Source organism: Anneissia japonica, unplaced genomic scaffold (genome assembly GCF_011630105.1).
Source record: "Anneissia japonica isolate Jap-2015-1 unplaced genomic scaffold, ASM1163010v1 scaffold287913_len271248_cov200, whole genome shotgun sequence".
NCBI lineage: Eukaryota > Metazoa > Echinodermata > Crinoidea > Comatulida > Comatulidae > Anneissia > Anneissia japonica.
Window position 1 is genome coordinate 90,776 of NW_022754083.1, and position 24,294 is coordinate 115,069.

At 35.0% G+C, this 24,294-nt stretch overlaps 1 protein-coding gene across 1 annotated transcript in view; it reads left to right on the top strand.

Moving 5' to 3' along the window:
• LOC117123082 overlaps positions 1–24,294 on the top strand; it is a 129,354-nt gene that overhangs the window by 63,724 nt on the left and 41,336 nt on the right. Inside the window, exons 11-20 of the mRNA XM_033268911.1 lie at positions 8,439–8,603; positions 9,943–10,160; positions 11,063–11,185; positions 12,254–12,358; positions 15,768–15,875; positions 16,044–16,160; positions 16,663–16,791; positions 17,430–17,550; positions 17,949–20,532; positions 21,255–21,388. Of these exons, the coding sequence (XP_033124802.1) occupies positions 8,439–8,603; positions 9,943–10,160; positions 11,063–11,185; positions 12,254–12,358; positions 15,768–15,875; positions 16,044–16,160; positions 16,663–16,791; positions 17,430–17,550; positions 17,949–20,532; positions 21,255–21,388 (3,804 nt within the window). The remainder of the gene's footprint in view (positions 1–8,438; positions 8,604–9,942; positions 10,161–11,062; positions 11,186–12,253; positions 12,359–15,767; positions 15,876–16,043; positions 16,161–16,662; positions 16,792–17,429; positions 17,551–17,948; positions 20,533–21,254; positions 21,389–24,294) is intronic.

Genomic DNA, 24,294 nt, shown 5'->3' on the forward strand with positions numbered 1-24,294 from the left:
GAGTAGGTTAGTCTACAAACGTCGCCTAAAGTAATTGATTTTACCCGGTAGAACGAAAGAAGGAAACTCCGCTTTTCAGTCGTCTTAGGCACTCGTTTTTTGACAAACAATGACCTTTCAGAGGTCAAATTGCTGTCAAGAATATGAATTGGCTGCTTCGCAGCAATTAGCAATAGTTGACCGCTTGTGTGCTGATGATTCGTGTTGTGAAGAAATCATTTAATCAGTTTCCTGAAGTGTTTAGTGAAGGACTGGGTACCTACACAGGTCCAAATGCTAAAATTAATGTGAACCCTGATGCTGTACCTTTGTATTAGAAAGCAAGGGCGGTCCCTTATATGCTTCGGCAGAAAATCGAGGAAGCGTTGAAGCACGATGAGCGAAATGGTGTTATAAAACCCACGGAAGCTTCTGAATAGGCAGCACCGATAGTACCTGTGTTAAAAGCGGTCGGTGAAACCATCAGGATATGTGGTGATTATAAAGACAGTAAACAAACAGTCAACGGTGGTCAATTATCCTATTCGGAAGGAACAGGACATGTTTAGCGGGAGGTAAGCACTTCACTAAGCTTGACCTTGCTAATGCATATCAACAGATGTTGTTGGATGATGAATCCATGAAATATACTACAATAAACACACACAAGGGTCTGTTTACATATTATAATACACGTCTACCGTTTGGAGTGAAGTCAGCTCCAGGATTATTCCAGAGGCAATTGAGAATTTGTTGAAGGGTATTCAGCACACGGTTGTTCGCTCCAATGATATATTATTGACAGGAAGCACTAAGGAAGAGCATCTCGCTAACTTAAAAGGGATTCTGAGTAGAATATTGCAATATGGATTGCGCCTTAAGAAGGATAAATGTTCGTTTTACAAACCAGAGGTTGTCTTCCTTGGTAAACGTGTAAATGCTATCGGAGTAAGCCCAACTGAGGAGAAAGTTGAAGCGATCAGGAGTGCACCAGCACCAACCAATGTGGCTCAGCTCAAGTCTTTTCTGGGACTCTTGAGCTATTATTGTGCATTTTTGCCTAAAGTATCCACTGAGCTAGAGTCACTGATTAGGATGTTGCGCAAAGACGTGCAGTGGCACTAGTCGACAAGTGAACAAATTGCTTTTGACAATGCTAAGAATTTACTATGTTCTAATAAAGTATTCGTACATTGTGATCCTTCTAAAGATATCATACTACTTTGCGATGTGTCAGTCTATGGTATTTCGGTTGTGTTAAGCACACTGTATTTATAGTGTGGATAAACCTATAGCATATGCGTCGCGCATGCTGTCTTCTGCTGAGCGAAATTATAGTATGATTGAGAAAGAGGGTCTTTCATGTGTATTTGGTGTTAAGAAATTCCACCAGTATTTGATGAGACTAAGGGTACCCCAATCATGGCTTCGGCTAGGATACAGAGATGGGCTCCCTACCGTTCAGCTTATGATTATACAATGCAGTATCGTCCAGGTATCCACAATGAGGTAGCTGATAGCTTAAGTAGATTTACTTACTACCCAAGGGTTGGTTCCCATACCAGGTGATGTTAAGATGTTAATGGAGCACATCAACAATCTAATAGCATTGGAAAGTGGATCGATAAAGGTCCTATACTGGCACATGTCAGAAATTGCATATTATATGGTAAATGGGACTCTGAGATCAATCATGACTCTTAAGAAGCATTTAAGCATTACGTAAGACGTAAAGATGAATTAAGTGTACACGATGGTTGTATTTGGTGGGGTTCTCCAAAGTGACGCCCACTCATATTTAAAGAATTGCGTGACTTTCACCTAGGAATTACTATAATGAAGTCCATAAAGACAATTTTGTATGGTGGCCATGTATTGACAGTGACATAGAAAATTGTGTGAGTACATGTAACAATGTCAAATGAACAGGAAAGGCCTTACCGAGGTACCGTTAAGCATGTGGGCGTATCCCAAGAAACCATGGTATAGAATACTGCCCCCCTCCCCCCATGGCAAAAGGGCATAACTGACATTTTTGGCGAAAATGAGTTATATAGCCTAGTGGGGTCAGTACATCGTGTTACACATGTTGACACAAAAAAAAATGTGAAATAGTGTCCCCCGGGCTAGATAAGGGCATGGCAAAAGGGCATAACTACACGATTTTCAGTAAATTCCCAAGGCAGAAGGGCATAACTGCAAAGATAGGCTGTGACACGCTGAAGCGTGACGTTCTTTCAACAGCCAACCAATCAGAAGAGAGCTTTCTCCCTGGTTACAATGAAGGTTGCTTGTTAAGTTTTATTATTTTTATTTTTCATACTGTTTGTGTACTCACAATTTGTAAATAGAAATTGGTTAAATAGTATGATTCTTGACAGTAGCATACGTCTAGTTAATATTAAGCATACATGATAAGTCTAGTTAATTTATGCTATATAATCTTGCCTTACTTTGAATGGCAACAGTTTAATACTATGGAAATAAACTATGGGAAAATAGTAACTGTTTAATATAAAATAATTAACCATGGCAGAATAACAATTTACATTTTGACTAGAAATAACAGTGGCAAAGAGGGACAACTAAAACAATTATTTAGCAAATAACTATGGCAAAGAGGCACAAACAACTACAACATTTATTTATAGCAAATGGCATAACAAAAAGGTATAACTGCACAGTTTACTCGAATTAGCTATGTTCACTAAGCAAAAAACAACTTACTTTTCCATCTAAATCTAAATATATAATACATGTTCTAAATATTTTATTAGAATATAAAAAAAACAATAATATTCATAATCATTTTATTATTACTGTACTTGAATTTGGATCATAGAGAAGAATTTCTAATAAAGATAATAATAATAATAATAATAATAATAATAATAATAATAATAATAATAATAATAATAATAATAATAATAATGACAATAATAATAATAATAATTACATGACTTAAAATATATATTTATTATTTTACGTTGTAAATAAAATTTAAAAAATAATTGTAATTCTTGTTTAACGTACACATAGAAACAGTCACACGCGCATTCTAACTAAACAGCAGTTCTATTTCATATACGCATACGCATGCATCCTTTGTAGACAAAATGCGATGTCGTTTGTCAGGGGAAAAGATCCCAATGATCAAAAGGTGAATGTAATTGTAGAAAATGTAATTTTTGAAAACGTTAATGAAATGCGTTACTTGAGCATTGTACACGTGGTGAGGCTAATCGTATAGTGAGAGGGTTTTCATACTTGGATGCTAATGTAGGGTATCCTGCAGCAATTGCAGAGCTGATAGAACGTTACGGGGATCCTGAAATGATAGCCAATGCATTCGTCAAGAAACTGTTGTCATGACCTGTTATCCGTGCTAATGAGCCGAAATGTTTAGATGATTTTCCTATTATCTTAAAAGAATGTAAGTTAGCGGCTCAATGTGGGAGTTTGGCTGTCCTTTCTCAGCTAACTTAAGAAACATAGTGACCAAGTTACCATATAACTTGCAAGAAAATGGCGTGAATAAGTTTACAAATACAAGAAGGAAGGCCAGAGAAATAAATTTAAAATCTGGTTAAATTTGTTTGATCTGGGGCTAAGAAATCAAACGATTCAATTGTATGGTAAATCGCCCAACATAATATGAAGCCAATGCAGCTGTTAAAACGTAAATTGTACGCTGCGAATATAGAATCACTTAATAAATGTTATTGTTGTGGATGTGGAAAGCAACATCCGCTCATAGACTGTAGTGAAATGGCCAAGTGTCTGGTACATTGTGCACCATGGTGTATATCACCCCCAAAAGCCAACTAAGATACGTGTGGTAAATGACTGCAGAGCTCGATATCTTGGAGTTGCATTGAATGACGAGTTGTTATCTAGACAAAACCTACTTAAGAGAGGTTGTCTATAAATACCAACCAATATCGACCAAAAGTGGCCAAACTTCAAAATATAGATTTTCTTTATAATTTGGTAATTGATTTCATTTTTGGTGCATATTAAAATAACGAGATATTTTTTTTTAAATATCTTGTTGCCATGGTAACAGACCTTTTAAAGTAAACAGTGTAGCAAACAGTAGAGCTATTGGTATTGGTATTGGTACGGCCATTTATAATGCACCTGTTCCTTGCGGTTATAAAGCTCAGTTTTTTTCCCTGGTCATTGGATCCACATGCTGCTGCTGGTAATCAGCGCAGGAACAGGTAACCCCACCAGGTTCCCATTTATACTCCTTAGTGAAGAGAAGCAATGCAAATAAAGTGTCTTGACCAAGGACACAAGCGAAATGCACAGCGAGGGATTGAAACCCCGATCTCGGTGTTGGGAAATCAAACCGTTCCCGCTGCGCCAAACCGCTTCCACGACCCCTACATGAGAACATTTATTAATATACAGTTGAGGTCATTCAGAAATTTCATCTGCTACATATTGTAAACCAACAGAAAAGCAAAACTGACATCTTAGACTATCTGGTTGAAGGAACAATTTTCATAACGCAAGACTAGGCAACAAAGTTTTGGGTGTCTATAAAACGAAGACCGAAGACCCAAAAACAATGACCCCTATTTTTCTCGTTTATTTTGATGATAATACACCAGGCTGTCGCAAAATCAAAATAACGAAATATTTTGGGCGTCTGTGAAATTTTCAAGGGCCTTCGGTTTATAGACACCCTATATGGGTGTCTACAAAACGAAGACCGAAGACCCGAAAAACGAAAAACTCCAATTATTTCTCAATTATCTTATTGATGTATTTTAAAATCATCTTTTTTAACTGAACATTGGTTTGCGTTTGTCATGTTTCACACAATTGCAAACAGCTATTGTAATTTTACTAATCTGCTCATGCAAGTTTTGCCCTATATTTTCACTTGGATACAACAGACTGGGTCTTATTAATCGAGTCTTAACAACAAAGAGTTTTTACATTTTTTTTAAACCATAACATTTAATAACGTAATTCTAACTAAATAGTGCTGAACACGTGGCTACAACATAGTTTAGCATTATTTTCTGACATAACCTAACTACAACTTTCGCAAATATTGTAGTAAAGTTTTAGGGAGTGTCTTTATCCCCGTGGCACATAGTCAGAAGTGGAGGAAGTGGCTGTTTCTATGGCCACTGATGCCCGAAGAGGAAAAGTAAAGAGTATAAGATGTAATAATGGAGACAAGCTCAATCTCTGTCTGACATGTTCTTAACACGATGAGTAAAGGAGTACCTTACAGCAGCGGCAGAAATATAGGAACCAATACGAAATGCGAAAGTAGGTGACATCGTGCTTGTCTAAAACGAAAGTACCTTTGCTATTATAGCAGCAGTGGACAACTCATACGATCATGCTAATTACTGTATATGTAAACATTAAAATTTAAGACTAAGACTTGTTTTTAATATAAACAGTTCGTTCTTTTTTCGTTTTAAAATATTCGTGCTCATTATTACTTTATATTATTTTATTTATTACTACTTTAATTATTCCATAATAGTAACTACGTAGAATGCTAGGCCTCTGGAAGTTCCCAAGTGGTGGTTGCAAGGTTATCGGACATTTTCATTTCAAATTTGGCGAAAATGGTGTATACACATCCATATGCACATCACACATTGAATATATATGAATATATTAAATGAATAAATACAATATTAATCTTAATAGGAATCTTATTAAACGAAAAAAGGATAAGAGATTAATTAAAAATATAATAAAAAAAATGTTTTTGTTTGTTAGTCAGAGTAATTTGCAATAAAGGAATTTAAAAAAAAAACAATTGTCAGGCATTAGCTATTTTTAAATGAAAGTTAAGGAACCTTTTAGAAATAAAGCACTGTAAAGTGAATATCTTGTTCTGTAAACTGATTTTTCTTTTGTTACCTGCTCACTTATTTTATGCCGTTGAGGAACCCATTAGAAATAAGTTCCACACCGGCTTGGTTGTTCCTGCTGTTTAATGCCGTTTTATTGCCGTTCCTCCATGCTTAAATACAGTACAGGCGCAAGTTATTATATTGGGTTTTTAGAAGAGCTAATAAAATAGAAATTTTTAAATAATTAGAATGTTTATTTGTACAAAAAAAAAGCATTATTTAGAATGATAATTTGTACAAAATTAAACTATATAAATAAATTAAAAACAAATGAATACCAAGGCGAGTTTCGAACCCACGAACTTTTGAACACATCCTTAACCGACAGCGTCATTCATGCAACGTTCCAATTTTTGGTAATGTATTTTAATGTATTTTTTAAATAATTAGAATGTTTATTTGTACAAGTAAAAACATAATATTTAGAAAGATCATTTGTACAAAGTTAAAATGCTTAAAATTGAAAAAAAATCTTAATATTGGGAAAAAATTAATACTGGTACTGGTATTGGGTATTTATATTGCGCCTTTCCTTTGCGGTTATGAAGCGCAAGCCAAGCCTCAATAATTGAGGAAAACAAATGGTAGGCATAAAATCAGTCATTATTCAGGAACCTGAAGCATCACAGTAGTACAGTCACACAAACAACAAAGACAAATAAACAGATTACAACAATAAAAAAAATACAAAAGGAAAAAGAAATAAAAGCAGCAAAAAGAGAATTAGGCAAACAAGTAAGTTTTGAGTGCACGTTTAAAAAGATTAGGATCGGAGATATCTATAAGGTCAGTTGGAAGATTATTCCAAAGTTTAGAAGCATAACAAGGAAATGAAAAGCTTCCAATTCTCTTGTTGTGACGTGGCATAATGAAATGTACAGATGAAGAGAAACGTGTTGTACGTATAGGGATACGTTGGTCGAGAAAACCATATCAATAGTTTGGAGAAAAACCATAGATACATTTGTGAACAGTGAGAATAATTTTGAAAATAATTTGATTATTAACTCGCAGCCAATGAAGCTCATTGATGAGAGGAGCAGAGTGTGTACGAGGATCACATGAAAAGACTAAGTGAGCAGCAGAGTTTTGCAATTTCTGCAGTCTATCAATGTCTTTCTTGAAGAGACCACCATAGAGTAAGTTACAATAGTCAATTCGCGATAGTACGAGGGCTCTAACTGCTGCATGACAAGTATCTTGATTAACAAATTTTCGAATCCTCCACAAGTTACGCAAATGGTAACGTACACTACTACATACCTTACTCACTTGAGAACTTTAAATCCAGTGTGGATTTAAGTTTCGTTTCGAACTCACGACCTTTAGTTCTTTACAGCACATCCTTAACTGAAGGTTGCGAGTTTGAATCGCGCCTCGGTGTTAATTTTCTTTTTTAATAAACATGGATGAGAACTGTTTGACAAAATGAAAAAAAAAATTAAATACGCGATTCAAACTTGCTCAATAGGCGATGTCCGTTCAAAACTGGCGACGCTGGATGCTTTTAAAGTTTGAAACCCCTATTTTGTTTTGTAGGTGTAGGGGGAACCCTGGGGTCCAACTTTAAAAAAGGGCAATGAACGTTTGATGAAAATTACCTCTAGGTTATGCGTACAAAATTTCCTGCATGTCCGTTCAAAACTGGCGACGCTGGACGCTTCTAAAACGTGAAAACCCTGTTTTTTTGTTTTGTAGGTTTAGGAGGACCCTGGGGTGCATCTTAAAAAAGGGCAATGAACGTTTGTTGGAAAATACCTCTAATTTATGTGTAACAATTTTCTGTACGTCTGGTCAAAACTGGCGACGCTGGACGCTTTTCAAGTTTGAAACCCCTGTTTTGTTTTGCAGGTGTAGGGGGAACTCTGTGATCCAACTTAAAATAAGGGCGATAAACGTTTGTTGGAAATCATCTCTAGTTTATGTGTACACAATTTCTTGCACGTCCGTTCAAAAATAGTTTCGCTGTACGGTTTTTAAGTTTTTTAAGTTTTGGGAACAAGAAGAAGAACAGCAGTGAGATCTGGGTCAGCGCTTCGCAACAAATTTTATAATTTTTTTTTAGTTTGGCCTGATAATAATAATTAAAATATTTGGCTGCTTATATTTAATAGGATACAATGTTCTCGCACTGTGCATTGCAGCTCTGAGTCGCGTCTCAAACTAAAGGTCCAGGTCGTTTATGTGTATTCCGCTTATTTCTTCTACATAACCAATTTAAAACCAAATCCTAATTTGTCATTCGATAGCTTCGGACAATCTCGCCAGAGACCTTTATGGAAAAATTGCGTCTAAAGCAAAGTCATATATTATTCAGTCATCTAAAGTTAGCACGCATGAATATTATTATCCATCGCAATCCAGCTAATTGCTATGTGACAGGGCCCTCAATATTCATATATATGAAAATTTCAAATATATCGCCATCATTGCCTATTTATCTAACATGAAATTAGATTGAAGTAAAAATATATAGTGATAAGCAAGAGAAACAATAAATACAAAATACCAATTGCTATTTCTATTTTTGTATTGAGTAAATCTTGCGCATTTTTTTTTATTTAGCTTTTGTTGAATTGTATAAGTTATTTAGTATTCGATGCCGAAAGGATCTCAAAGATATATTTCTTGACTATGCAATTCCAATGACAATCACAAAAGAAGAAGATGCTGATGATGTACCCAAAGCAGTACCAACATCCAACCATGATAATTTGAGACAATCTCTAGGTGAGTTTAATGAATAATCTTTATTTGGCCTGTCAATTGAATACATATTTTGTTATAATACTGCCAAATTTAAATGAATTTATACAAAGTATGATTGCAGATAGTATATTGCATTGATCATAAAAATGCTTAATATTATAAAATATTTAAATTAATTTTATTACCGTTACTTATAGGCCTAACCTTTAAAAAACTCCGAATAAATTTTTTACTTAAATGCTAGTGAATTAACACTTAAAGAGTTTATGTGTCAGTTTTTTCGGTTTTCTGGGATTTTTGGGATGCATTTTAGTACAAGTTAAAAACATGTATGATGCATTTTTCAAGTGAGTGGCCATTGTTCAGTGCAGTTACAGATGCGCAGTAATCCACGTTTGTGGATATAAAATCTGTCTGTGGTTCCGGTTGAGTACGCTCTCGGGTAACGACGATTCACGAAAGACACACGTCTGTAAAAGGAATTTTTCCTGTTTACAGTTTTGTATTACTAAGACAAACCCTAAATGAGAAAAAATTGGTATGTAGTCTTGATAAATTGAAAAGACAAAGATTACAGGTAAACTTGTGGTTCCTGTTTGACATTTAACTTTCAGTACACTTGATCGACGGTCACAATCGGTTTATTGAATGTTATTCAAAATTCAAAATCACTATATTCAACAGATCAGTTTGATATTCCTTAAAACAACAAGTACAAAAAATGCTAAACATGAAAATTTGCACTGGCGCCAGTTGTGGGTGGTGGTGGTGGGGAAGGGGTGCTATTTGTTTTTTTATTATTTCAAAATTTTATTGTTGGAACTTACTAGAGTTATATATTTAAGAAATACCAATGACATGGGTGGCGCCAGTTGGGGAGGGGGGAGTTCGTTGAGGAGAGTAATTTTTTTGTAATGTATTTTCTACATATAGGCTCTAAAATGGATTTAAAAAAAAACCTCAGTTGAAACCCATCAATTGTCATAATTTTCTGGTCCTTCGCCACTGGACTACTTTTGGAAGATTTTGAGCGATGCCACACCGGGCCCATTATGTTCTCGTGGGAGACATATGTGAAAAGGGCTCATTTCCTGTATTCCTCTAGCCGACTTAGGTAGGCAAATATCCAGTAGGAGTTTCCATGTGCGTACTTAGCAACGTCTTTATTCAAGAATCATATCGACGTGAGAATATTGTATTCTACATAACAGATAAATCCAAGCTCCCAAAAACAGATTACTGTACATATGTAACTGAATAGTGTAACATTAGCTTTCAAGAATGGTAAACTAAAATTTGCCACTGACTTTTACAGAAGCATTTTCTTGGAGTTAGTATTTATTATCTCTCTTTTTGAAAGATATCTCATTGACAAGAGACATGGTACCGGTAATTAGCACAATTACAGATGGCAACAAACGTATTTATGATGCAATTGCAGCATCTAGCATTCCTACAAACATCGCTAGTATCGAAAGCAATCCAACAACAGGAATGGGATTAAACCAGCTTCGAAAATTCCTGCGACAGAAACAGTTTGAAGAATTATCTGATGATGAAATTAGTCAATTGATTCAGGTAGTCATTTCTTCTCTGATTCATTCAATCTATGTAATTAATATAATAATATGATGTACGTATTATAATGCTTACATGTACGGAGTCGTACTGTATGTTGAATATTAAGTGAAGAAACAAGTACAATGGACGTCTGATATGGATACACGTATGCACACTCCCACACACACATAAACACACACACACACAAACAAATAAATAGGGGCGAAAAGTAATAAAGGACGTTGCGCAACAGGACATTTCTTCGGCAAATGTGAGCCTCACTCTTGACAGAATGACCCACCACCGAACAATGACGTCGGCGTTTCGGCCCGGAACCGTGTTTTCCCCTGAGTTACACCCTCAGACGCCTATGACACCACCGACACAATCAATATCGCCAACATCCTTACTAACTGCTGCCATCAAACTCACCGGTCGTGACAGGCAACCACCAGTCTGGCACAAGCAGACTACCTTGTGTCTTAAGTATTTATCGAATGTATGGTCAAAGACTCGGGGGAAGATAGAGGATGATAGTAATTTCCCATAGTAAGTCTATATAACTCATGAATATTCATTACCATATCTCTGGTAGGCATCTTGTACAGGGACATGTTCCCTTTTTTTGCCTATACCAGACTCATTACGTTTTGAGTGAAATAAAATTATGAATATGAATATCTTATCAACGCACTAACTAGAACAACACCACCATGTCCTTGAGACAAACTGTAAATTATTAATGTTATAAATCTAAGATATCGCCCTCTTGAGTTCAGCATTGTCATACTAATACGATCTGCGTTTATCATTAAAGGTTTGTTTATCTGACAAAGAGATGTTATTTAAATGTGATAATGATTATGGTGATGCTATTGCAGATACAATATGTTAAAAGAAATGCCTTAATATTTTTTCAGCAACATGAACCATCCCCATTGCTGAGAAAAAATAAGTGGATGTCGTTCGAAGGCTTTGCCAAATTTCTAATGGATAAGGAATGTTTTGCATTTAACAATGAAGAAATTAACGTTCGGACAGAGGTAAGGCCAGCAGCTTGACAGTGGATGCATGAGAAGCACAAATCACTAAAAAAGTTATTGCTCTGACCTAATTTAATTTGGAATAGAACTTCAGTCAAGTGAAAACGCACACAACATTCTTTCACATTACAAACATGCTGTGTATAAAATTGTACAGACAAACTTGAACAATATAAGCCTATGTAACATGTCACTAAAGTGTGATGCATGTAAGTACATTAAAATACACTTTGTCATGATAGATGTAGCAGAATACAAGGCTTGCTAACTACAATTACACTTTAGTATCATGTTTTCAGTTATTTGACCTTAAATAGCATTTGACCAGAAATAAAATGTCACATATTGTAGGCATCTCTATTACATTTAAATACCAACTAATTTTTCAGAGATTCATAATGATTTATTATCAAAATCACCATTTGACGTTAAATACACTCTTTTAGAATATGACTCTCTTACTGTTTTGTTGTTCGCACGCCTCACAGATCAAAAAATGAAATTGCCATGTCTGTCACAAAGTGCTACATTCTAAGTGGGTCATGTTTTGTTGTTACATTTTTGGGCGTTATCCCATTTGTGGCCGGTGATCGTTTTCCTGTCTATGCCAGACTTCCAAATAACATAGTGTCTTTGCCCCCTAGGAGGAATTGACGCAAAAATGGTGCAGTGGCGGATCTAGGATTTAGCAATAGTGGGTGGATAATGGGAGGTGAGAAGGCACGAGCGTGGGAGAAGGGTGGTTTTGGGAGGGCATCCCCTCACATTTGAGATTTATTTGGACTTAGTAGACAGCTAGACGATCTTAGGTGGCATCAGAAAAGAAGTAAGCTTAAAATAGAAAGTGAATGTTTTACCAGAGTACACGAGAAGCACACAAACACGACGAGTGACCATTATTTTAGTTTTCACGGTAAACGAAGGGGGTGGGGGTTTCTACTTACCCTATTAACCCCCTCCCCACTAGATCCGCCACTGTGGTTATGCTTTGGTATTTAAAAGTTATGCTCCAATATATGAAATAATTATTTATTCAATTAAATGACAATTTCAAATATCTATTGACAGGACATGAATCATCCCCTTAGCCACTACTATATTAAGTCATCCCACAACACGTATTTAACGGGACATCAGTTGAAAGGTGAATCGTCTTCTGAACTTTATGCACAGGTATGTATCACAGTATATAATGATAGCATGTAATGAAAATGCAGGTATACATACATTCTAAACACAATTATGACAGTACAGTAATTCTTAAGAACTGGTTAAACAAAACCAGATATTGGAACCTAAACCTCTAAACTTCCAGATGATCTTGATACACTTGATAAGGAGGATAATAAATACCCTGAGCTACACAGCAACCATTTAAACCAAACAGCAAACTGTGTGAGAATACACTTTGGTGGGAATCGGTAAAAATGGCATTCAACAGCGGTAAAAACCTTTGATGTTTGCTGTAACACACTTTTTTTTGTAGAAAGCGATAAAAACAAAAAGAGCATTTTTTAAATGTAATATTAACTAGTACTTATTCACCGTAAAATATGAATGTGCATAGTAATTTTGAAAATAGTAGATCAGGGGTCACCCATCAAGGGTAACATATTTTTATGTATTTTAAAAATCATTATAACTTTTAAAACCCATTAATTGACATTAGACTGTTGCTTCAACTAATCAAATCAAATCATCAGAAATTTATTTTACCATGACCAAATATAAAGTCGAGCTTGTCTCGGTTGGCCTTTTGACAAAAAACAAAATAAAAGAGTACAAGGAGAAGCAATAACAGAATATAAATTAAATACTAGTATTTAGACACACAAAAAAAAAACGTTTTTAATTCTTTAATATCATTAGGAAGTTTATTCCAATAAAAAGGACTTGGGCGGTTTACATAAAAAGAGTCTGGAAGTCTGGAAAATGGAATAATAAGATTTCTTGAATAATATATATTTCCCCAGTACTATAATGATAAGTTATGTACGGAAGAATGCTGGTTAAAATGTTTTGTATCTCATTAACCAAGTTATTAGTCAAAGTTTAAGAATATTTATAAGAGCGTTATAACGTTTTTAGTGTTTATAATAATAATAATAATAATATTGTTACATTCATATAGCGCGTAATACTAAAGCTTGTATGCGATTTTTCTCATGTGTAGATACCAGAGTAAGTTTTAATGTCACAATCAAGGGGCACAAAAAGTTTTATGTAGCACCCAATAGTGAGAATCATAATTTTTGCTCCAGTTTATTATTGGACTGCCCACGCGTGTAATGAAAAAAAAAACAATCGCGTTTTGGGCGAATTTGCCTAGGTCTAGTGGAAAGAGATGACGGCCGTACGAGAACGAGGGCACATTAGCGCCGGCACATAAACAATAAGGAAGGAACAAAATACACTGTATTTATAACGAATTAAAGGGCACCCGAAGTGTGCATACCTCCGCTCACGCCATAATTCTCCTCAGTATACATTTCCTACAAATCTGCCTATTGTCCCTATGACCATGACTATGGCACTTGAACTCAGGATCGGTAGTGTGAAAACACTCATCTAAACACTACACCAAATTGTTTTTCACATGTATAATTTTAAAATTAATGGTTATATGTTTGTTTACACTTTACTGGTAAGCCCGTATAAGCACACACACACACACACACACGTTATACAAGTAGTTTTTTGATCATTGTGTCTTTGACTTTTGACCCTGACCCTTCAAAATATACTCACTTCCAGATCTAAATATACTCACTTCCAGATCTTTGATCATGGAACATTGTGGCCAAGTTCATAAAAACTGTTCAAAAGAATTTTTTTTGTTGTGACCCTTGAACTTTAATTCTAAATCTTCAAATTTTAGTCACATCCAAATATTTGGTCATGAAACATTGTACTCAAGTTTGACGAGTCTCTGATAAAATCGTTTTTTGATTGTGACCTTGACCTTTGACCCTTTGACCATGACCCTTCAACATTCAATTACTTTGGTTATGGAATATTGTGACCAAGTTCCACAAGTTTTTGATGAAATCTAAGGACTTTAGATTAAAAAAAAAATTAAAAAGTCTTTCATTGATTCTGACAGCAACATTGTGGCCAAGTTTTTTCTGATAAAAACTATTGGTATAACATAACGTAATAAAACCCAGAGAAAACAGATAATTTTCAAATTATAGAGTATGAGAGCTCTAAATCTACTTCATTGTTTAAAGTAAATAATAAATATCTCTTTAAAAAAACCAATGGGTATAAATGAAACATTCTATAATACTTTGTAAAGGTCTTGTACAAAAATGATTAAATTTTTGTGACGATCCGCAGTAGGGTGTAGATCTGAGGACCATTGAAAGGAAAACGTCCCAGACAAATATTTCGAAAACGGATCAACTAATCTGAATGAAACATTCGGAAAAATTTAACCAAGTTACAAAGAAGATAGTTTTATGTGTTGGCAACGAATCAGTCAAGGGTGTACATTAGAGGGTCATTTAAATTTTTTGAGATCCCAGACGTAAATATCTATAAAAGGTTTTCAATGGGTGTCAATTTAACTTTCTATAATAGTTTGTAAAGGTCCAGTAAAGAAATGACTGATTTTTTGTGATGATCCGGCGTAGGGTGTGAATATGAGGACCATTTAAAGGAAAACGTCCCAAACCAGATATTTTCAAAACGGATCTACTGATCCGAATAAACATTACAGGAAAATTTAACCCAAGTTACAAGGAAGATATTATTATGTGTAGGGGACGATCCAGGTTAGGGTGTAAATTTGAGGGTCATTTAAATTCTTTACGTCCCAGTTATAGATGGATAAAAATGACACTTTGCAGAATAGTTTTTCATGGTTAAATGAAGAAATGATCCAATTTTGGTGACGATCCGCAGCAGGGTGTGGATATTAGGACCATTTAAAGATTTGTCGTTGACAGTTAAATTATTTAAACGCAATTTGCGTTTTCTAAAGCGCTCAAACCTAGGTTAAACTAAAACCTAATGTGATATGCATGAACAATTTTTGCTTTCAGTATGTACTGAAAATGCACTTTCCTATTCAAGGTCGCCCATATAGCGCGCAATGGTTATGGGTCACGATGTACTTCGCTGTTACCATTGCAGCCGTAGTTCAAGTCTCACTAATAACGTCGCATTGAATTTGGTTTTCCGTTTTTTTTTTCCTCCCATTTCATTTCTTCCACTTCATTAAAATTAAATTGGTTTTCTGTGTTTTTTTTATGTTATACCTTTTAACGAATTTTCTTTATGTTGCAATTTCAACTTCATTTCTCATTAAAGCAATAGGGAACTCCTATGTTCTGTTGTTCAAACAGACATAGTAAGTCTAGTTATATGTTGTTTATATACTTTTATTGACATAAGTAGCTGTACCTGAATCTTCAATGTACTGTATGTACATTTTTAATTCCAGCACGTAATCAAATTATTAAAAAAAATTGCTGTTTACAGTATATTTAAAAATGTAATTGTTCACTTGTTTGTTCGATGACAATACATTATTCTAAATTTTGAACGTTAAAGCAATCTCATCAATACGTTTTTTTAGATTCTATTAACAGGTTGTAGATGTGTTGAGTTGGATTGTTGGGATGGAGATGATGGCTATCCTCTTATATACCATGGACACACACTCACTTCAAAAATAAGTTTCAAGGTAGGATTGGATTGGATGTATTTCGAAATTCTCAACATAAAACAAAATACAAAAATAGGCAAAGCAACACTGGTGTTTTAGTAATAATTTAATTATTATGACTTAAGATGTTAGTGGTTCTCAAAAATAATAATTTATTGTACAACAATAATTATTTTCTTTTTTAAGGAAGTTGTAATTGCAATTAACAGGGCAGCTTTTATTACATCAGACTATCCAGTAATCTTGTCTCTAGAGAACCACTGTTCAATTCCACAACAAGCAAAAATGGCTGCCATTTTCAAGGTAATTAGGAACGGATTTAAAAGGGCTAAAGAGGCTTCTTGCCTGTTTTGCCTCAAAAATTGTTGCCAGCATGCATGTTTGTTTATGACTGTGAACTAATAACTTCGAAAGTTGGTTTAAGGTAAAACCTCTTTTAGTTTATCAACCACTCCCAAGTCATGATCTGCTCATGGTAATTCTTAACTACCATTATGTGATCAAATTTAAGTTAAATAAGTCATTTTTTATTTAATATATATATATATATATATAATATATTTAAAAAAATCTATGCTCTGTCTATGATTGTTCACTCCTCCACTTTTTGTAATCTGAATATCAAGTATTAATAATTTAAAGTTAAAAATTAAAATGGTTAAGTCAACTGCAGTGCAGTACAATGATGGTGTTGCATTTTTATAATGATAAAAATAGAATACTGGTTTTTGTATTATAAAACATTGTTGTTAAAGTAGTAAAATAGGAATTAATTACCTGGTTGCTATTATTATAATTATTATAGGATGTGTTTGGTGAAAATCTTGTGACTGATTTCATCTGTGATGCAGATCACAATGTTAACCCTTCTCTACCTTCACCTGAGGATTTGAAACACAAAATAATCTTAAAAAATAAGAAACTGAAGCAACAGGTAATTTTTATGATTATTTTACCAAAATTTAATCTTGAAAACAATATCATCTTTAATCCAATTAAGCCTTTATATTTTGGCATTATATTTATGTTTTATAATTTGGTATTAGATACAAAGATTAATAGTCTTTTAGAAAATTTATTTTTGTTTAGCCCTCTCTAGTCATAGGGTGTGGTGTGGTAATTACCAAAAAGTATTTTGTATAAAATTGGTCGTAGCACAGACGTCTGAGTATTACATATAATTTGCTTGTACACTCTGTTGCCCTCAACGTCAACGTTTTTAAGTGACCTTGTTAAATATATATTTTATATATATTATATATAATATAATATATAATATAAAAGTATATATATATTATATATAATATAATATATAATATAAAAGTATATATATATATATATATATATATATATATATATATATATAGTTCAAAGTTGGCTGCAGCCTCATGTTATGGAAGGAGTTAATTTGAGTATCCATTCATACCACTCTCGTGAAACAGTAGTACATCTATAATGTATACTTTGTTTTGGCTAACATTAAATTGTTATTATCATAATCATCATAACAAACTTTTTATTTTTTATTTTCTAAAGATTATAATATACAGTACTATTATATTTTTTTAATAGCTAAAGTTTGATGAATTTAAACTACAGCAGCAAAATAGTGAGTCAACATCAAACTTTCGAAAGAACTTACACAATGGTTGTGAACGAGAGGATACACATGATGGTATTTCGAGTAGACAGAGTAAGGTTTTATATGCTGCAATTACTGTTATTACATTTATCATTAGGGAAGATTTCAATCATACAAATGTACCCCCTCTTTTGGTTATTCATTTTACTTTCGGGAATATAGAGCAAAGAAAAAATGTAATTCAGAGAACATTCACATCCTGCAATATATCAAACCGAATATTGTCCAACTAAGTTGTCATAATGATCCATACAAAATTAACTCAAAAGCCACAAAATCATAGAGAATTTGATTCTCTTATAGTATTTAAAATCGCAATGCTAATGGTGTGGATTCAAATGATAACTGATGTCTGTTAATAATTTCAAATATTCTGGACCAACTTAAAATACTTGCACGAGCCAGTGGCAAAAATCAATATTTATATATCTAATTCCTTTCTATTACAGTTGCTATGTTAGACAGTAACGAGATAAACTCTTCAAGTTCTGAAACTTCAAGCCTTGTAGAAAAACAATCAGTTTTACCAATAACACATAATACAAAGAAAAAAGAAAATGTTAAAAATAAAACCAATATCAAAAACAATGATGTCAATTCTAAAGTGTTTGGTAATGACACAGACATTGGAAATTTCATTATAGAGGGTATTGAACATCGTTTGGATAACTGCGGTAATGAATCTAGTGAGAAGACACACAATGCGAGTGAAAATAAAGAAATTGTTCAATGTCATAATGGTTCCCTGGATAGTGTAATTCCAAGAACAAAGAAAATTGATGTTGTTCCTGAAATTGAAAATAACGGTGCTCTTAAAAAAATAGAAGATGTTCCTGATGAACCATCGTTTATCCTGTCATCTGCAGAAATATTAGAATGTTCATTAGGAACTACAGATATACATGTATTTGAACAAGAAAAGCAGGAGGCCTCTGATGTTACTCCATATGCATGTGCAGAATTCTCTGAAAAATCGATTTCAGATGAGTCTGTAGGTTTGACATATCTCAATCCTGTAAGTTTAAACACAAATGAAACTGATAAAGGCATCGCGTCAACAGATTCAGATATTAAAATATCTGATATAGATTCAAATCTCATGGATGAGCTAACAGCAGCTACACATGTTAAAACCATTGATGAATACTTTAAAAGAGAAAGTTTTGAAAAAAAAGATGTACAGGCAGCAGACAAGGAATTTGTGAACACAAATAAAAATAAGTTTCAGAACACAAAGGCTACTGCAACAGATATCATGAATGAAATGAAGGTGGTACCTGATAAAAGAGAAAAAAACAGTGATAAATTACGCAGTATTAAAAATGAACGGGTTGTATGTTTACATGAAGAAAAATCTTTGGTCCAAGAAAATCTGCTTATAACAGATAACATTGAAGACACGCAGCAACAACAATCAGAGTTCAGTGGAATGAAATACGATAACCAAGATCTACTTGAAGCAAGTGCAGAACTGCAACATTTCGATGATGTTTGTTTGGAGAACAGTAATGAACGAAAGTTTGTGTTGACAAAAAGCCAATACCCTCTAGAATTAGGAAAAGGAAAATTGTTTGAAGATGATAAATGGAAGGTTCAAAGTACAGAGAGAAACGTTCACAAGAAAAGCACAATTGCAAGTGTTAAAATAAATAATGATATAGAAGAAACTGTTTTTGTTCTCACAGGGTCTCCAAAAATAGACTTAAAGAATACAACTTGCAATGATGCCACAATATCATTAGGCATGTCTGTAAATTCAGAATACTCAAAATCAGATACGCCAAGTTTCTTGACTCCAATACCTATGAATTATGTGGAGGAAAAAGAACAAAAAGTAACGCAAATAGAACAGGGTGATGAACAACCAGAAAACGATTCTGCAGCTCTGTCATTCAACACCAATGCTACAGATGTAAAGGATAACATATCAAATGTACAGAATGCGAGAATCCTAACTATAAAGACAAATGAAACAAAACAGACAAAACTATTTGAAGAATTAGAAAATGAAAAGGAATGTGAAACTTCAATTATTATTTCGTCAGGAGAAAAAAACAACTCAAATGATATACTGAACGGGATGTCAGAGGAGGTTTTCGATGAGCATTGTAAAGATATTTCTTATTTGTCAGAAGATCAAAATGAAGTGCACACAAAATCACCCACCCAAGAAATATTGACAGACCAAAAATTCAGTGAAAGTCAATTAAAAGTTGATCACTCAGTAGTTGATGAACATAACATTATTCATACATCTGACCTAACACCAGAAGCGGCAAGTAAAGCTGTAGAAGTTGCCGATTTGCCTACACAAGAGGAAATATATATTTGCGATACAGATCAGCAGTTAAACGATAAACAAGAGGGCTCAGCATTCTATTTGGTGTCAGATCATCATTCAGATGCTGCAGACAAAAATGAAGATAATAGTTATGAATATTCTGCAGAAACCACTTGCCAAGTGAATGACAAGATTGATAATTTTGTTTGTGAGAGTATCAAGGTAGAAATGGATTATGACCAAACAGAAAAGAAAACACGAGGTAAAAATATGTATTTGGGAAAGGATGATGCAGAGATATTTATTGAAAACCTAAATCCAATTGATAAAGGCGTACAAGATTGCAAGTTAGAGGAATTGAAGGCACACCACAAAGAAAATACAGAGGAAAAAAACACTATTATAAGTGAAGAAAAGAAATCTGTAGGAATCAATCTGTATAAGAAAGAAAAAGAAGTAGAGAATGAACTTCCAACTAGGAACTTGGATATCGAAAAGGCGCTCAAGTCTGCAAATGCTGATGAAGTGGTTAGAAAGACAACTGATATAGATTTAACAAAGGTCAGACAATATCATAACACCACTCGACCATCCCCAACTCTAGGTATAAAACATACAAAAGACAGCCCATCAAAACAAAGAAAGCATCTTTTCCCAAAGGAGGATTATACAACCGATACAGCAGATACACTCAGAAGTCAAAAGATGTCTAAAGGTGAAGTAAGGGATCCTTTAAAGAAAAAGGGGCACAAGTAAGTAAAAATACTCATCATTTCTAAAACGGTGTGCAGTATAGCTCAGTCGGCTAAACTGGTGGTAGCAACTGTGTGTGCGCTGATCTGTGGAGATCTCTTGCAGTGGCGGCACCAGCTGGGGCAGGGGGCATAAGCCCCCCTCGGTCTGGTCAAACCCCCATCGGTCTGGTCAAGCCCTATCGGTCTGGTCAAGTCCCCATCGGCCAACGCTCGTCGGGCCTTCGGACCTCAGATAACGCTGCGTGCTATAGTCACACCCATAAATACTTAGCCCCCCTCCCAGTCGGACATCTTAGTCCCCCCCCCCATAAATTATATCCTAGAGCCGCCACTGATCTCTTGGTCCCTGGTTCAATTACCATTGCTGCTGTCCTTGCAAGTTACGATAGCGCACCGTCTTTCGGATGAGACTTTTAAACCGTTGGTCCCGTGTGCATTATAATCCATGCGCACGTTAAGGAACCCAGTACACTCTTCGGAAAAAAGTAGGGGATTGTCTGGCGGTGCCCAATCACCACCAGAAGGACCCCACTGCAAGTATATCTTCTTTAGACTTTCGTGGGTTATCCTTGGTGTTTACCCGAAAAATCTTTCAATCCATTGGCATGATACGTCATCTATTATTTTTAATAATTTTTGCATCATTATTTCAAAATTAAAAATTCTGTCGATGTACTTTCATTGAAGTATTTCACTTTCTGTGTGCTTGATTTACTTAGGAAGACAGTGAGTGGAGGCTCTGTTCAAGATCTTACAATACTACCAACATCAAAGCCTGGAGGAAAGGACAAAGTTAAAATTGCTCAGGAGTTGTCTGACATTGTTATCTATTGTCAATCTGTCAAATTTGCTGGTAATTATTTGCATATAATATAATGATTATCAATTTTTTTATTACACCTGCCACCGAGAATTGACAGAATGATTCGTTAAGCTTTTGAGGAAGTTCAAACCACCATGTACTGGTAATGCATTTCCTAGGCCGAAGCGATACACACAGCGTGCATCATTTTCAGCGGCCGTGGTTAGACCTACGTTTAGGCTTAAAATGTATTATTGTGTGAGGTATACTGGGCGCGAAGCTTTACTTAATTTTCACCAGTGATTTCACCTTTGATTTTACACATACAATAACGAATGAAAACATATTAGGCTATATAAATACTCTTTGATAATAAGAGATAAGATATTTATCTATCATTTGATTACAAAAAAAATATGAACAACGTTATAAAAATACAAGCTATTAAATAGACGCCGGACCGATTTTGGCTTATGTGGACTATATTTGGCAGGTAATTTTAAAGCCAAAATCGGTCCGGCGGACCGATTTTGGCCCCGGACCAAATTTTTCCTGACAGTACTACAACCTGCCAGCCAGCATACGTTTCCGGATTATATTTCGTTGAAACCAATGTTTTGACTAGAATCACTAACTACTGTAAATCATGTCACTATACACTAGGCTATCTGTATAGAACGCGCCTATTTAACATAAAATATATCAAAATCGCTAATCTAGTTTACCAACGTTCTTAAATGGTCGTCATCGTATTTACAGTGCAAAATAATACAGTCTAAAATATATACATTTCGATCTACGGCGGCTACACTTTATATGATCACGCAATATTTATTTTGAAGGTGTTGTAGTTCCACATTTACAGTGAAATTAAGGGGCATATATATATATATCTGTCTCTTATACACATCTAGATGTGTATAAGAGACAGGTCTCTTATACACATCTAGATGTGTATAAGGGACAACACTAGTCCTTCCTCAGTGGCGAGTGAGTGAGGGTTGAAAAAGCCAGATAGTATAAAGTGAGAATTTCATGCAAGCATTATTGGAAACAATAGGCTAGGTGAGATTAGAATAAACAGCCTAAACAAGTAAACAGGAAGGCCAAAACTAAACTTTCCATTTTACACCAAAAACTATCTTTCGAAAGAACGCCTTCCTCAAATAAACGCGCCCTCAAAAACTATTCAACATTAAAGTCCCGGGGCGTTTATTCGAATGAATACATGAAATAATGATCGATTCCTAGAAATCGTTAGACGATATAGGCAACTTATGGATAGGCCAAGCAAATGAAATGAGTACGTGCATTGAGTTATATAAGACAACTACCGTATTAACGCATAAGATAATCCCTTTATCACGATACCTGGGTATGACTAACTACATGGTCGGGGTGGGGTGGGGAGGGGGATTTTTTCACCCGTTGACCACAATTCGTCGGGAAAAAAGAAAATTATATGTATTTTGTACCCGGCCAGTTGCCACCCAGCCTTTTGCCACCGGCCCGTTTCCACCTAGGCCTGTTGCCACCCGGCCTAGGTCCGTTGAAAATCGGCCTGGCCCGTTGCCACCTGGCCTAGGCCCTCTAACACCATTGGCCCGTTGTCACCCGGCCTTTTGCCACCTAGCATTTTGCCACCTGGCCTTTTGCCACCTTATCCTATTTATTCTTGACCTTATTTCTCATGAGAAAGTATAGCTTGTAATAAACCGCCCTTAAACCAAGGAGGAATCAATTTAAACCAAGTGAGCTCAATTAGATTAATTAAATATTTATAACAACCACATACGCACAATGGCCTGTGGTTAAATTTTATAAATAAATGTTATTGTTATGTGTTTTTAATTTGTGAAAATATAATAAAACTGGACACTACAATATTGCCTTCTTTATACGGATTGAATAAAAAGTATAGCAGTACACGAGATTTAATTAAAACAATTTTTACTCCAGTATTAGCTAGGACTATCTTCACCATTCAAATATAAAGTTATAGAAGTGTATGCATCATGTATGCAACAAATACAAATCTGTGTAAGAAACAACCCAGCATAATGTAAATATTCGCTTTTATCCAAAGGTGGCAAAAGCCCGGGTGGCAACTGGCCTAGGTGGCAAAAGGCCAGGTGGCATCGGGCTGGGTGGCAAAAGGCTGGGTGGCAACGGGCCAGAGTGGCAACGGGCTGGAAACGATTTTGTACTATTAGTAGACTCTAAAATCGATTAACTAAGCCTTTGAAACCCCCTATATTTTCAAAATTTTCGGGGGTCTTGCCCCCTGCACCACGCCCACTTTCCTCTCGTCGGGGAAATCTTCCCCTCTTCGGCAGAATGCCCTCCCTTGTCGAGGACCTCGGATCCCCCTTTGGGAAAATCCTGGCGCCACCTGTGCACCAGCGTTGGAGATTAAGGCAACATGTTTTAAAGGCCTGTGAAGCTCCTCCCCCTCTCTTCTAGGTTATGTAGGTGGTCTTCACCAGAAAACCATTGAAGAGGATGTTAAGAGGCGCGTCCGCGATAATAATAGTGTTAATGTTACTGAAATTATCTCACTGATGATCAAAAATTAACCTAATTCACTGGCAGCCTCCTATGTAGTGGTTGAACACATGAACTTAAAGTTGAAACATCTAAACCATAGCCTGTGGCCTGAAAATGCCCGTTACTACAGGTAGTATAAACTTCCAGGAGCAACTAGGAATAGTTATATGTTTGGTGCTGGCAGCATCGGCGGATGAAACTAATCTTTTTGTAACATTTATTTTGTGGCTATTGTTATGTGATAAATATTATTATTTTTTTTCTTAAAATATCAAAATAACGTTCTTAACATTTTATCTTTTAATTGTTATGGGATTAATAGTGCTTTACATTCACTTGGTAATTTGATAAATAATTTAATAATAGGGTATGTGATATTGCAAGCATTGATTGCGTGTGCACGAGATTTC